Source organism: Psammomys obesus, unplaced genomic scaffold (genome assembly GCF_907164565.1).
Source record: "Psammomys obesus unplaced genomic scaffold, mPsaObe1.curated_primary_1811, whole genome shotgun sequence".
NCBI lineage: Eukaryota > Metazoa > Chordata > Mammalia > Rodentia > Muridae > Psammomys > Psammomys obesus.
The window spans coordinates 4774-18565 of record NW_026595505.1 but is presented as its reverse complement, the minus strand read 5'-3'; the positions used below and the strand labels follow the sequence as shown (position 1 = coordinate 18565).

Below are 13792 nucleotides of genomic sequence, written 5' to 3'. Positions count from 1 at the left end.
AATGTTTTAAAAGCTTCTGTAGTTTAATGTGTGCATATGTGTGTGTACATGAATGGGTACATGGCACCTTTAGGCATGGAGGCCAGAAGCTGTAGGTAAAGGCATTTAGGAAGACACGTAGTTTGTTATGTCAGTGCTGGGATCTGAAATCTGCTCTTCATGATTGAGCAGGAAACACTCTTAACTGCTGAGCTATCTTTTTAGCCCTATAATAATATTTTAAATGTAGATGGGATGATAGGTTAGGGTTTTGTTTTATTGGAGGATGAGTGGAGACATTAATAAGTAGGGAATAAAGGTAATACATGAATCTTAGCAAATAAGAGCACTTGTTATTCTTACAGAGGACCTGGGTTCAGCTCTCAGCACCCACATAATACCTTAGAACCATTTTTAACTCTTTCTTTCTTCTGGCTTTTGTTTTTCAAAACAGGGTTTCTCTGTGTAGCCTTGATTTTTAGAACAGGCTGGCCTCAAACTTGAGATCTGCCCGCCTCTGCCTCCCTGAGTGCTGGGATCACAGGTGTGCGCCACCATGCCTAGCTTCTTGCCTTCTTTGGCACTGCATGCATGTGGTACACAGATACACATGCATGTAAAACACCAATCCATATACATAAAAAAATTGTTAGCATGAGATTGTCTGTACTGCTCTTGCAGAGAACCCATGTTCAATTCTAGCACCAACACAGAGTGACTCCCAGTCACTCCCAGTGACCTGTACCTGGCTTCTGGGGATCCAGCACCTCCAGGAGTATCTGCACTCATGTCCAGTATCCACACACAGACACATAAACACATAATTTGAAATAAATACAACCCTAAGGTCTGAATATAGAGTTAAACGAATCAAGTTATGGAATTCCTGAACTTAATTATTTGAAAAATAAAACTTGTAAGCAGTACTATCCTTTGGTCAAGAGTATAGTCCTAGAGGGCCTCTGAAAGCTTCTGCAGTATAGACTGTCAAAGCAGATGCTGAGCCTGATGGCCAACTGATGGGCAGAGTGAATGGAATTTTATGTAAGAAGTGGGAAATAGTAAGAGCTGGAGGGTATGGGAACTCCACAAGGAGAGCAACAGAACAAGATAATTTGAACACAGGGGACTTACCAGAAAATCATACTTCAACCAAGGACTATTCGTGGAGATGACCTGGAACCCCTGCACAGGTGTAGCCCATGGCAGTTCAGTGTCCAAGTGGGTTACATAGTAATGGGAAGAGGGACTGCCTCTGACATAATCTGATTGGCCTGCTCATTGATCACTTCCCCCTGAGGGGGGAGCAGCCTTACCAGGCCACAGTAGAGGACAATGCAGCCACTTTTGATGAGAACTGATAAGACTAAGATCAGAAAGAAGAGGAGAACCTCCCCTATCAGTGGACTTGGGGAGTGGCATGCATGCAGAAAGGGGAGGGAGGGTGGGGTCGGGAGGGGAGGAGGGAGGGGCTTATGAGGGGATACAAAATGTATAAAGTGTAATTAATAAAATATTTAAAAAATATTCTCTGAAAGCAAGGGAAAAATTTGGAGAGAGGAAGGGAAAAAAGATTATTTGAGGCTATATTATAATCTTAAAATATAAAATGAATCTAATAAATATTACTCAATATATATTGCCTAAAAAAAAAAAAAAAAAAAAAGAGTATAGTCCTACACAGGAGAATGTGTAATGATGATGTGTAAGAAAGTCAAACACTAAATTCAGATGATGGTTTTGTTTGGAGGCAAGGTGGGTGGAGGGTGAAATGAATATGCTAATGGGCTCCTGCCGTGTGTGCAATGATTATTTCCTGTGGTGGTAGTGGGTGGCTAGGTTTATTTTTTATTCTCTGTACTACTTGCTTATCCAAGATATTTATAATGTTAAGTTCAGATGGTGTAACCTACTCCCCCGCCATCCTTTCACCTGTATTCCTTAGTTTCCCAGAATTTTTGTAAAACCTTTTCTCCCATGTTTAAAAGTAAAATAACAATTCTGTTCCTTTTTCATAGTGTTCTTTATGTAGTTTTATACTATTTTCTTATAAATATATCTTAGAGATTATGTGGTATCTATGTTGTGTAGTTTTTAATAAAAACAGGTTTTTTGTCAGCAAGAACATTGTCATTGACTTATATTTTGGGCTTTATTTGTGCATATACATGTATGTATAGCTTTTGCTGTATAACATCTGCTTAACCAACAAGAAAGCCAAGTCTCTTCCCTAATTCCTCTTTGCAAATATTCCTGAATCATCCCATGGAGGCACAGGCCCTGCTCTGTGCCCCTCTGGTTTGTGAGTCATGTTCCCTTTTAGGGAATATGGGGGTGGGGATTTGGGCTTTGGAGCTTGGGTTTGGATCCTCTGCCTCTGCCCCTTACTAGCAATGTTGTTTTGGGTGTTTTTTGTTTTTTGTTTTTCATTCAGCCCTTCCATCTGTAGAGGGAATTTAATACTCCTTTGTTTCTGAAGTTCTATTAAGAACAGAATGGAGTAGAGTGTCCAACACATAGGAAGCACTCACTGTGAAGTATTAGCTATTTTTATTGTATTATTGATTGCTCACCTGTCTGCTACTCATGCTATTGCTAATCTACTGATGTTTAACCCCGCCCTTCATCACTGACCTCCTTAGACCTTGGTCTGTCTGGCTCTTGCAGAAGCCTCATTCTCATTTTCAAAATCTGCTCTTTCAAAGGATGTCCCCAGTGACAGCCATTGAACTTGAGCTGCCTTCTCCCCAAAGCACCAGGGCTGTTTGCATAGCCAGGGCAGAGATGGTGGTGAAGTACAGCCTCCCACCTGCCGGCAGCTGTGACCTACTGTGTCCTTGTCGGTCACAGTCACACAGCCACATCGTCTGCCTTGGCCAGGGCTGGCTTGCATATCCTGATGCAGGATTTTCCCCTTGAGGCTCATTTGCCATATCTCCCTTTTCTTACCTTGGAGAATCTGCTTCCAGGTGTAAGTGCGGTCGGGTTGTAGGCTCTTTCTCATGAGCGCCCAGGCCCCATATAAATCAGAGTATGGTTGACATCTGTGACTAAGTCCCACACACATTTTATGACACTCAAGAGGCCAGTGTCTCCTGAATGCCAGAGAATCTCAGAAGAAAACTGGCAGCTCTAGTCCAGGTAGGATGCCTATGGGGCTGGAGAGAGAGTTTGGGCTCACAACCAGGTAGAATACCTTGTTGATTCCTACTTAAAACTACATTTGAATAGCACTTTCTGTTACAACCCAGTTTTCACTTAAGTTGTCTCATCTGCCCCTGAGCCGCACATCAGTGTCTCATTTCCATCTCTCCAGTTAAGAAACAGCATTAGAAACATGATCACAAGATGCGGGTGGAGCTCAGTAGTGGAGTGCTCACCTGTTGTAGATGAAGCCCTGGGCTCATCTCTAGAGCTAGAAGGAGAGGAGCAGTGTGGCTTGCCTGGCATGTGCAAGGCCCTGTGTCAGATACACATGATCACGTACAAAAGAATGAACATCTCTTTCACTCATGAGTCACTCATACAAATGACCTTCTTCCTTGGTTAAAGAAAGAAGACTGTGTTACTGTTCAATAGAGTTTATCTTAGTTGTCATAATTAAGGGGTTAATGTTAGACAGGGAGTGAGATTAACACTGCTGAGAATTTCATTGAAAATTAGGCCTTAATGCTGCAGGTTTGTGTGAATAATAGTGTGTGTAAGTTCTGTGTATAAGCCTATATATTTGTGTTTAAGTAGCTATACATACCAAACATACGTATTTATGTTGGTTTTTTTCAGAGCCACAATGGATACTGCTAGCCATAGCCTTGTTCTTCTGCAGCAGCTGAACATGCAGCGAGAATTTGGTTTTCTGTGTGATTGCACAGTAGCTATTGGAGATGTTTACTTCAAAGCCCACAGAGCGGTGCTTGCTGCTTTTTCTAACTATTTCAAGATGATATTTATTCACCAAACAAGGTAAGAATGTGCTTTTGTAAAATGAGAATTTTTAATATTGTGATGTATCTGTCTTATAATATCATTTAAGGCAGTGGTTCCTCAGCCTTCCTAATGTTGAGACCCTTTCATGCAGTGCCTCATGTTATGGTAACCTCCGCCATAAAATTTCTTTTTTGCTGTCATAACTAATTTTGCTACTGTTAAGAATCGTATGTAAGTATCTGATATGCAGGTATCTGATGGTAGACTCCTCTGGAAGGGCAGCCAGTGCTCGCAACCTCTGAGCCATCTCTCCAAGCCCTAGTCGACCCCTCTGAAAGTGTTGTTTGACTCCCCAAAAAGAGGTCACGACCCACAGGTTAAGAACCACTGGTTTCAGGGATTATTATGGGGTTACCCTAATACAATTTTTTATTTATAATAACATTTATGTATCAGTATTAAATTCAGCACAAGATGTCCATGGTAGAACATACTAACTAAAATTGACTCAAGGCTTAGCCCAGCCAGGTGTAGTGGTGCACAACTTTAATCTTACCACACTGGAGGCAAGTGCATCTCGGAGTTTGAGGCCAACTTGTCTACATAGTTCCAGGCCAGCCAGGGCTACCTAGTATGATACCTAGTGTCTCAAAAGAGCACTACCAACGAAAAGACTTGCCAATACCCAGGCACTGAGTTTGAGGCCAGCCTAAGCTAGACTGCAAGTGCCAGGCCACAGTAAAACCCTGTCTCAAAAGAACAAAATGAAACAAAAGGGATAAAAACATTTGTGGTGTGAAGAAGATTTGATCATTCAGAGAACAGAACAGAGGAGGTGATTAGAAAGTGTGGCACGGTAAGAAGATGGGGTTGGAGTGCAAGCCAGGTAATGGGAAGCCTTTGTCTCCGAGAGGACACTGTCAGTACATTTACCACATTACAAATGCCATCTTCCCCTCGGTTTCCTCTGAGCTGTGGTTGTTTAGCTTCTGCAGTACCCGTAGTGAGCCAGGTGCTACCTAAACACTGGCACCGAGAAGGTGAGGCCTGCCCTGCCTTGTGTTTGTATTGATCAGCTAGACACCTTCAGGTAACTCCCAAAATGCTGTCACAGAAGATGCCAGTGAATAATAGACAGAGCAGAGCAAAAAAGTGAAGCCTGAGCGAGGAAACGGGATCCCAGGGTTAAGGGCTAGAGAAACTAGGTTTCCAGTGTGCTGACTCCCAGTGTGTTCTGACTCAGAGTCACTGCTTCAGAGAGACTGAGTCCATCCATGCCGCCCACTGCCTCTCCATGGCGTCATTTCCCTTTCTCTTGATTCTATCTACTAACCAAATTGAGTTTGAAAGTATTATAATGCTTTTCAGAATTTGTGATTTAAAGCTTTAGAATCCAAAATAAATTTAGCATCACTTACATTTTAATTGTTAATAATTTCATTAAATTTCTTTAGAAATATGAATATTTGTTTGGTTTGGTTTGCTTTTGGTTGTTTGTCACTTTGTTTGTTTTTTAAGATTTTTTTTATGGGAATGAGTGTTTTGCCTGTGTGATGTGAGCTGTTACAAGGGTGCTGGAATTTGAAGCCAGGTCTTCTGCCAGAGCAAAGTTCTCTTAACCACTGAGCCATCTCTTCAACCCCCTGTTTTTTTTTTTTTTTTTTTTTTTTTGTATGTGTTTGTTTTTCTGAGATAGGGCCTCTCTATAATTAACAATTTTAAATCATCCAACTAAATGGCAATAATTACATTCATAATGTTACACCTGCAGCTATCACTACTGTTTCCAGAACATGTTCATCACTCTAAAGAGAAGCTAAGCAGTAACTCTTCGTTCTCCTTCAGCCACCTGTAACCACCCTTATTTCACTGAAGGTTCCCCTTGCCCCATATGTCTCTGTCCCTGTCCCTTGTGTGTGGCTGTTTAGTCTGCATTTATATCTGTGTTCCACTTGCATGCCTGGTGCCCATTAAGCCAGGAGAAGGCATGAAGTACCCTGAAACTGGAGTTACAGACAGCTGTGAGCCAGCCATATGGGTTCTGGGAATCAGAACCAGGTTTTAGAAGAACAGAAGAATAGCAAGTGTTTTAAACCACTGAGTCATTTCTCCAGCCCAGTTCTGTCTCTTTGAATGTGTTTTTGTTGGATATTTCTTTTTTGTTTGTTTTGTTTTGTTTTGTTTTGTTTTTTCAAAACAGGGATTCTTTATCCCTGGCTTTCATGAGTGCTTGGGTTGAAGGCATGTGCCACTTTGCCCGGCTTTGTTTTATATATTTCATGGACATGATACAATTTTTGGTCTTTTGTGTCTGGCTTTTTTATTTAGCATCTTTTCAAGAGTTCAACCTTGAACTGAGTTACAACACACACCAGAACTTAATTGTTTTTTATGACAGAATAACATACAGTTGTATTTACAGCCTTATTTTGTATATCCATTCTTTTTTTCTTTCCTTTTTTCTTTTTCTTTTTGATACAGGGTTTGTCTATGTAGCCCTGCCTGTTCTGAAACTCTCTGATTAGACCAGGCCAGCCTCAAACTCAGAGAGATTCACCTGCCCCTGCCTTCCAAGTGCTGGGATTAAAGGCTGCGCCACAACAACTGGCTCCATTTCATCTTTTGGTGGATAGTTAGTTGTTTCCAGTATTAGCCACTATAAACAATGCTACAGTGAAACCAGCGTATAGGTATCCTTTTGAGTTTCTGTGTATAGTTCCTTCTGTTATATGTTCAATATAAAAACAGAGCACCTATTTTAGTCACTGTTTTTTCTATCCTCTGGCACCTAGAAAAGATCATATTGCTTAGGAGTCACTCAGTGTTGAACTAACCCAAATATCTGTCTGCATTTTCTGGTGTTAGGCAATAGAACGGATGCACAAAGGCCTGTTGATACATCATAAAGGCAATTAAAAATCAGAGTGACTTTTTTGCTATTCTATTTCATCAAGGCAGACTGCCAGATTAAACCTCTTTGGAAGAGGTTTAACCTAAGATTGTTTTAACCTAAGATTGCTAGAGACCAAAAGGCCAACTAGGTTGTGTTTCATTCTGTGTGGTTTTGTTTTTGTTTTAACAGTGAATGCATAAAAATACAACCAACTGACATCCAGCCTGATATATTCAGCTACTTGTTGCATATTATGTACACAGGAAAAGGGCCAAAACAGATTGTGGATCATAGTCGTTTGGAGGAAGGGATCCGGTTTCTTCACGCTGACTACCTTTCTCACATTGCAACTGCAGTGAATCAAGTGTTCTCACCAGAGACTGTGCAGACCTCAAATCTTTATGGTATTCAGATTTCAACAACTCAGAAAACAGCCGTCAAACAAGGACTGGAGATCAAAGAGAAGCCTCCCAGTAGCAGTGGGAACAGAGCTGCTGTCCAGGGGGACCACCCCCAGTTGCAGCTCTCGCTTGCAATTGGGCTAGACGATGGCAGTGCAGAGCAGCAGAGGGCCCATCCTGCTGCCCAGGCCTTGGAGGAGCACCAGAAGCCCCCAGTGTCCATCAAACAGGAGAGATGTGATCCAGAGTCTGTGAGCTCCCAAGGCCACTCCCCCACCTCATCCGAGGTGACTGGCCCCTCTTTTACAGAAAACAGCCTCAAAGTTCATTTCTGCCACTACTGTGGGGAGCGCTTTGAATCCCGGAGTAACCTGAGACAGCACCTCCATACCCATGTATCTGGGTCTCTCCCGTTTGCTGTCCCTGCCTCCATTTTGGAAAGTAATGACCTTGGTGAAGTGCATCCACTTAGTGACAGCAGCGAGGCTCTTGAGTGCAGGAGGCTCAGCTCCTTCATTGTCAAGGAGAATGAGCAACAGCAGCCTCCGCCTGAGCACTCTAGCCGGGGGACCTCAGAGCCTTTGCAGATCAGTCAGGTATCCTTGATCTCCAAAGACTCAGAGCCAGTAGAGTTGAACTGTAATTTTTCTTTTTCAAGGAAAAGAAAGATCAGTTGTACCGTCTGTGGTCATAAATTTCTTCGAAAGAGCCAGTTACTGGAACACATGTACACACATAAAGGTAAAGCGTACAGATATAACCGATGCCAAAGGTTTGGAAACTCATTGGCCCAGAGGTTTCAGCAGTATTATGACAGCTTGCCCGAGGTCCCCTTAAAAGGTTCTCGCTTGTCCCAGGAACGTTTAGACTTGCCTTGTGCCTTAGAGTCAGAGCTCACCCAAGGAGGTGTGGACACCATCCTTGTCGAGTAGCACCTTCTCCCTGAGGAGTCTCACCGTCATGGGTCACATGCCACTCTTAAGTCCCAAAGTACTCACCTCCTCATGGTTTTTTTTTTTTTAACTTAAAATAATCTGTCCCTGGTTTTGAGGTTGTACATACCAGTTCTTAATATAAGACGTGACTGTTAAATGTAATGTTCAAATTATCCTATGAGCTTTGTTATAAATTAAATCATCATTTGAAAATCAGAAGCTACTACAGAAGCTATAACATCTCTTGTTTTTCCAGGCTGCAGAATCAGTAAAATGAATATGAAGCAGATGAGCTCTGTTTCAAAGAATGTTTTAGAGACTGGAAATGAAGCCCATCTGTAGAGTGCTTGCCTAGCATGTGTGAGGCCCTAGGTTCAGTCTCCAGCACACACACACGCTCACACACATTTCTAAGCTGTCACTCTTGTCTTAAGAATTACTTTCTTATGAAAGTGATTTTAAGTATTTTCTGCCACATGGGAAATCAGTAGTTATTTTAATGTAGATCTATATATATAATAATATATAAAAAGTTTCTTTTAAGACGTGGCTATACTAATTCACCACGAGTAGTTTTAACTGGCTACTTACTAGCATTCTGATCTTTATATGACCTTTTATTTACTTAACATCAAGTATACCTCATTTTTAATAAAAGTATTTCAGCTAAAAGAAAGGACTAGAGAAGTCAGTGGTAAGGAAGTCTTGAATAGAGAAACTAGTACACACAGACACATAGAGCACAGAGGCAGCTTGAGCTAACCCCGGGGCAGGCAGCCACAGCTACAGTATTCTTAGAGACTGTAAGGGGCAGTTTCAGATTTTTATAACAAGAGGTTTGCCCAAGTTTAAAGAGAAAAATGATACAAGTATCTCTCTACCTTAATGTAGCAGAATTTCCATGCCTGCCTGGGTCCATGGTATTTTTTGTTGTTGTTTGTTTGTGTTTTGTTATTTTGAGGCAGGGTTTCTCTGTAACATCCCTGGCTGCTCTGGACTCCTTTGTTGACCAGGCACTCACAGAGATCCGAATGTCTCTGCTTCCCAAGTGCTGGGATTAAAGGTGTGTGCCACCAGGCCCAGCAATGGTAGTTTTTCTAAGTCCCTCATAAAGGTAACTAACTGTGCAGTGTCGTGGCTTTCACTTTGCTGTTAGTAAAACCAGTGAGTGGATGTGTTCCGGGTCTCAGAACTATTTAAACCCCCTGCTGGAAGCTCTTCTTTTGTGAATATATTCACTTCACTTTTATAGTGGTGACACTTAGAAACTTAAAGCCCCAGGAAAATTGAAGTTGATGGACTAAGTGATGGATGTTCTGTACCTAAAAATAACCCAGCAAGTTGTATTGTTTCTGAAGGGTTTAAATGTGAAGTTCTGTACTCAAGGATCAGAAGGCAAGAAAGACTAAAACAGCCTCCCTGTCTCCTTCCCCTATCCTATTAAATAAAGTCTAAGCCTCACAGACATTTGAGAACATTTGAGGTGGTCCTGACACACATGAATTTTGCAATGTTACCAGGTTGGCCTTAAACGCTTGGGCACAAGCAGTTTTCTGCTTCAGCTTCTCAAGTGGCCAGGACCATGGGCATGTGCAGTCTCACAGATACTTGATACATCTGTTTTGTTGTGATTCTTAGATTTTAGCCACAAGCAAAAAAAAAAAAAAAAAACATCCCCATCCCCCTGAGAGAGTACCTCTGAAGACATTTCTTAAGAGGCTCAGCTACCTCTTTCTGTCAGAAGGGCAGAGGAATCCAGCTAATTCTGAAATGAAAGGAATTGTTGGGGGTACTGTTAAACAGTGATTTCATGTGAAAAGTTTCAGAGAAGGTGGTCCCACCTGTAATCTCAGATTTTGTGAGTTTGATCTCCGTGAGTTCAAGGCAGCTGCATGGTAAAATCCTGTCTCAAACAAAAACCACACACACACCACACACCACCACACACCAAAACAAAGTAGCAGTTTCCCTTTTTTAGGTTTTTGAGACATCCTTGCTCTTTGGTCCAGGCTGGTCTTGAACTCACTGTCCTCCAGTGGTTGTGTTTCCCCCTTCCCACCTCGCCCCTGCCTCCTGTGGGGTGTAGCAGCAGCCAGCCTTCAAACTGGTAACTTTTGAGGGCCAAATGAAGAACCCTAGTGGTCATTGTTTTAAGGTAATTGAATTTCAAATTTAGAAAATTTGCCTCTGGGATCAAGACTGACGCGTTTTGAGAGCAAATTTCACAATGGTAGAATCAATTGATTAAACAAATGTGAGGGGTGTGTCATAATGACACGTTAAACTTAATTCATCAAAACAGTTACTCAATTATACTATCTTCAATGATTTAATCTTACAGAAACACAAATAGTGATTTCATGTATTTTAGGCTATTTAGGATATATTCCCTACTTTTTTTTTTTTTTTTTTTTTTTTAGATACAGTTATGTTTAGTCCAGGCTGGCCTCAAACTCATTACGTAACTAAAGATGGCCTTAAACTCCTGATCTGCTTGTCTCTTACCTCCAAGCACTGGCATTCTAGGACCATTCCTCCCCTGCCCGTTCCCAGCTCTATCCTTCTCATTTAAAACTTTTCAACTTTTCTATGTTTTTTTCTGTTTACCGAGTCATTAGTCTTACCCACAGGAAGCCCCTATATAGCTAAAGGGTGGGAGTAGAGATGTGCTTGCAGAGTAGGTGACTCTAGGAGCTCCAGGAGAAGTGCTAAAAGAGTGTGCCAACAGCTAGTGGCCGTGCTAGACACTGTTTAAAGTGGAGCTGTATGTACAAGTCTCCAGGAGTTAATAAGACCAGATCAGTAAATAAAATGAACCATACCTAGAGTCAGGGAGATGGCTCTCCATGGAAAGTGATTGCTGCTCGTGCTTTGGAACCTGAGGTGACAGCTAGGTGTGGTACCTGTAGCCCAGTGCTGGTGGAGGAGCAGAGACAGGAAGATACCAGGGGTCAGGCCAGCCAGCCTTGCAGAAAGAGCAGGCTCCAGGTCAGGGAGACACGCTCTCAAAAAACTGAGGAACAGAAGTGACGGTGGAAGACATCACGTTATCGTCTCTGACCTCAACACATGCCCGCATGGGTGCAGACACCCATGGACACGCATACCCCATCACATACAGAATAAATGAGTGGAGCTCTGAGCTTTAAGAAAATACTGGCTCACTTGGTTCCCGTCATCCTTAAAATTCCTTTAGTACCATGATCTTCACCTTATTCCTATTACTCACAAAGTTCCTTTTAATACCGAGAACTAAAGAAAAACAGAAAGCTGGTTCTCGGCCATCTGTAACCTAGCGATCAGTAGACTGGGGCAGGACTGTAAATTCAAGGCTAGCCTGGAGCTACATGGGAAGACCCTGTCTCAAGAGAAAAACCCCAACAACAGTTTGTTTTAGAACTCATTTTATAGAGAAAGTTCGCCAAAGCTGATTTCTAAAGAGGCATGTAGCGAGTGGTGTGTGACTGCTGTTGCCTTGTTTTGATTTTTAAAAAGGATCTGTTTGTCTTTATGTCACACGTTAGGGTGTCGAGGCCGCACGTGTTTCTGTGCACAGCACGCACAAAGTGCCTGTGGAGGCCAGAAAAGGGCGTCGGACCCTCTGGAACTCATGTGGGTGCTAGAACTGAACCCAGGTCCTCTGCATTAACAGCAAGTGCCCTTAAGCACGGAGTCGTCCCTCCAGCCCATTGTGGTTTTTTTTGAGATGAGATCTCACTCTATGGCCCATGCTGGCCTGGAATGTAAAACAGTCCCACGTCCACCTCCTAAGTGCCTGGGGTGGCAGGCGGGCACAGTCTGGGGAGTTTTGGTTTTGTTTTTTAAGACACGATTCTTCATTGGGGGAAAAAGGGTGTTCATATTTTAAACGTTTTTCCAGGAAAAACCTTTACTTTTTGTCACATATGCAAAATGGAGTCTCTCTCTCTCTCTCTCTCTCTCTCTCTCTCTCTCTCTCTGAGGCAGTGTGGTTTGTGTAATGGTTGCCAAGTTGAATCAGGAGTTGCCATATTACTTTGTTGCCAGATGTCGCCCTCTTGTGTTGAGGAAAGCAGTGTGTCTGCTGGGTGACATTTTGAAGGCGCCAGAAGCAGAAGCCTAAGTTCTTATCACCCGTCCCTGCATTAGGCAGATAATAAATGTCTTTTCCGATTGGGTCAGCGTTCAGTCTTCCCTTCTTTCCAGATCCTGCATGTAGCTGTTTTCTGCAGAAAAGCAGAGACTTTTTCGGTGTCCGTTCTTAGTGAGGAGGCCTCAGTAAGTGCAGACCGCCTTCGAAAGTGTTGTTGCCTTTTAATATGTATAACTTTTGAGATGGTTACTTACTTCTCCCTGGTAAAGTGGGTGTCAGCAGCACCTACCTCACAGGGGTGGTGTGAGGCTTTGTTCTGAAACGGTGAGCGTAAACGGATGAAAACCAACATGGGCAAAGTTCCACAGCGAGCCCTATTTGATATTCCACCCTGTGGATTGTAGAGCATGTTTGCAGCAGCCACGCACTACTTGGTAGACAACTGAGAAAATGCGCTTTTATGAAAACTCTGGAAACAGGAGTGCCGCTTGAGTTCTTGCTCTACTGTTTCTCCCTACCTTTCAGCAAGGAAAGTAGGAGTTAGCATTATTGGAAATAAAATACACCGATTTCAGCACTAATGAAACCTTTCCCCAAACACACCAATTACATATAAGAAAAGGAACAAAGAAAATGGAAAAAAAAATCCCATTGTTTCTTGGATGAAGATGCTTCAATTAGCAGATAGGGATGAGAAATGGAAAGAGGATAATCCATAGGAACTATCACTGTTCTTTTGAAGTAGAGCTGGAGAAGCTTTCTCTGACCACTGAAGGAATGCCTGCTAGTCTCGAGAGGAGAACAAGCTGCAAAGCGCACGGTTCCTGAAGCCTGTTTGCACAGGCAGACTGTTGACACTGAAACTTGGATTCCTGGTGAATACTCCATAGGTGTTTGTGTGGAAACTGCTACAAGTAGGTTGTGTGGAGAATTTTTACAATGTAACTTGTGTCTTTGAGTATACTTCAACTAAATATGTCTGGTGTGTCATTAATAAGCTGTTAAATCCCTAGGAGTGAACTCTGTAAACGCTTCCGTGCTTACCCGTGCTTGTGTAATTGGTCTTTCCTTTAACGTGGCGTGTCACCGTCCTAAATCTGGACATTAAATGCAAGTACTCCAGACTGACTCATCCTGCCCTGTAAGAGCCCATCGTGCTTCCGTGTGTGTTCACTTGAGTCCCTGGATACGCCTTCAGCACAGCCGTCAGCTCCCCAGTCACTTCAGAATCGGTCAGAATAGAAACTCCCAATACTGTAAAAGAAGCTCAGGCCTGGCCTGGTGGCACAGGCCTCTGTCGGCACTCAGGAAGCTGAAGCAGTAGGATGGAGTTTAAGGCCAGGCTGAGCTGAGTCTTAAAGGGCCTGGGGAGATGGTTCCATGGCTGAGAGCACTGGCTGTGCTTCTAGAGGACCCAGGTTTGTTCTCAGTACCCGTATCAGGCAGCTCACAACTACCTGTGGCTCTAGCTCTGGCAGGACCCAACCCCTCTGATCTCCAAGGGACCTGCACCCATCTGCGTGCACATACCCACACACAAACACACAGTTAAAAATAAGCCCCAAGCAAACCCAAGACCTTGCAT

General features: G+C 42.8%; 1 protein-coding gene across 1 annotated transcript; it reads left to right on the top strand.

Moving 5' to 3' along the window:
- Nucleotides 1-3762: 3762 nt before the first annotated feature.
- Nucleotides 3763-8616, top strand: Zbtb25 (zinc finger and BTB domain containing 25; the record flags this gene model as incomplete). The annotated part of the gene is given in 2 exon segments (XM_055619280.1): nt 3763-3942; nt 6989-8616. Coding segments are annotated over 2 exon segments (1317 nt in total). The 3' UTR covers nt 8133-8616.
- Between the last annotated feature and the right edge of the window lie 5176 nt (nt 8617-13792).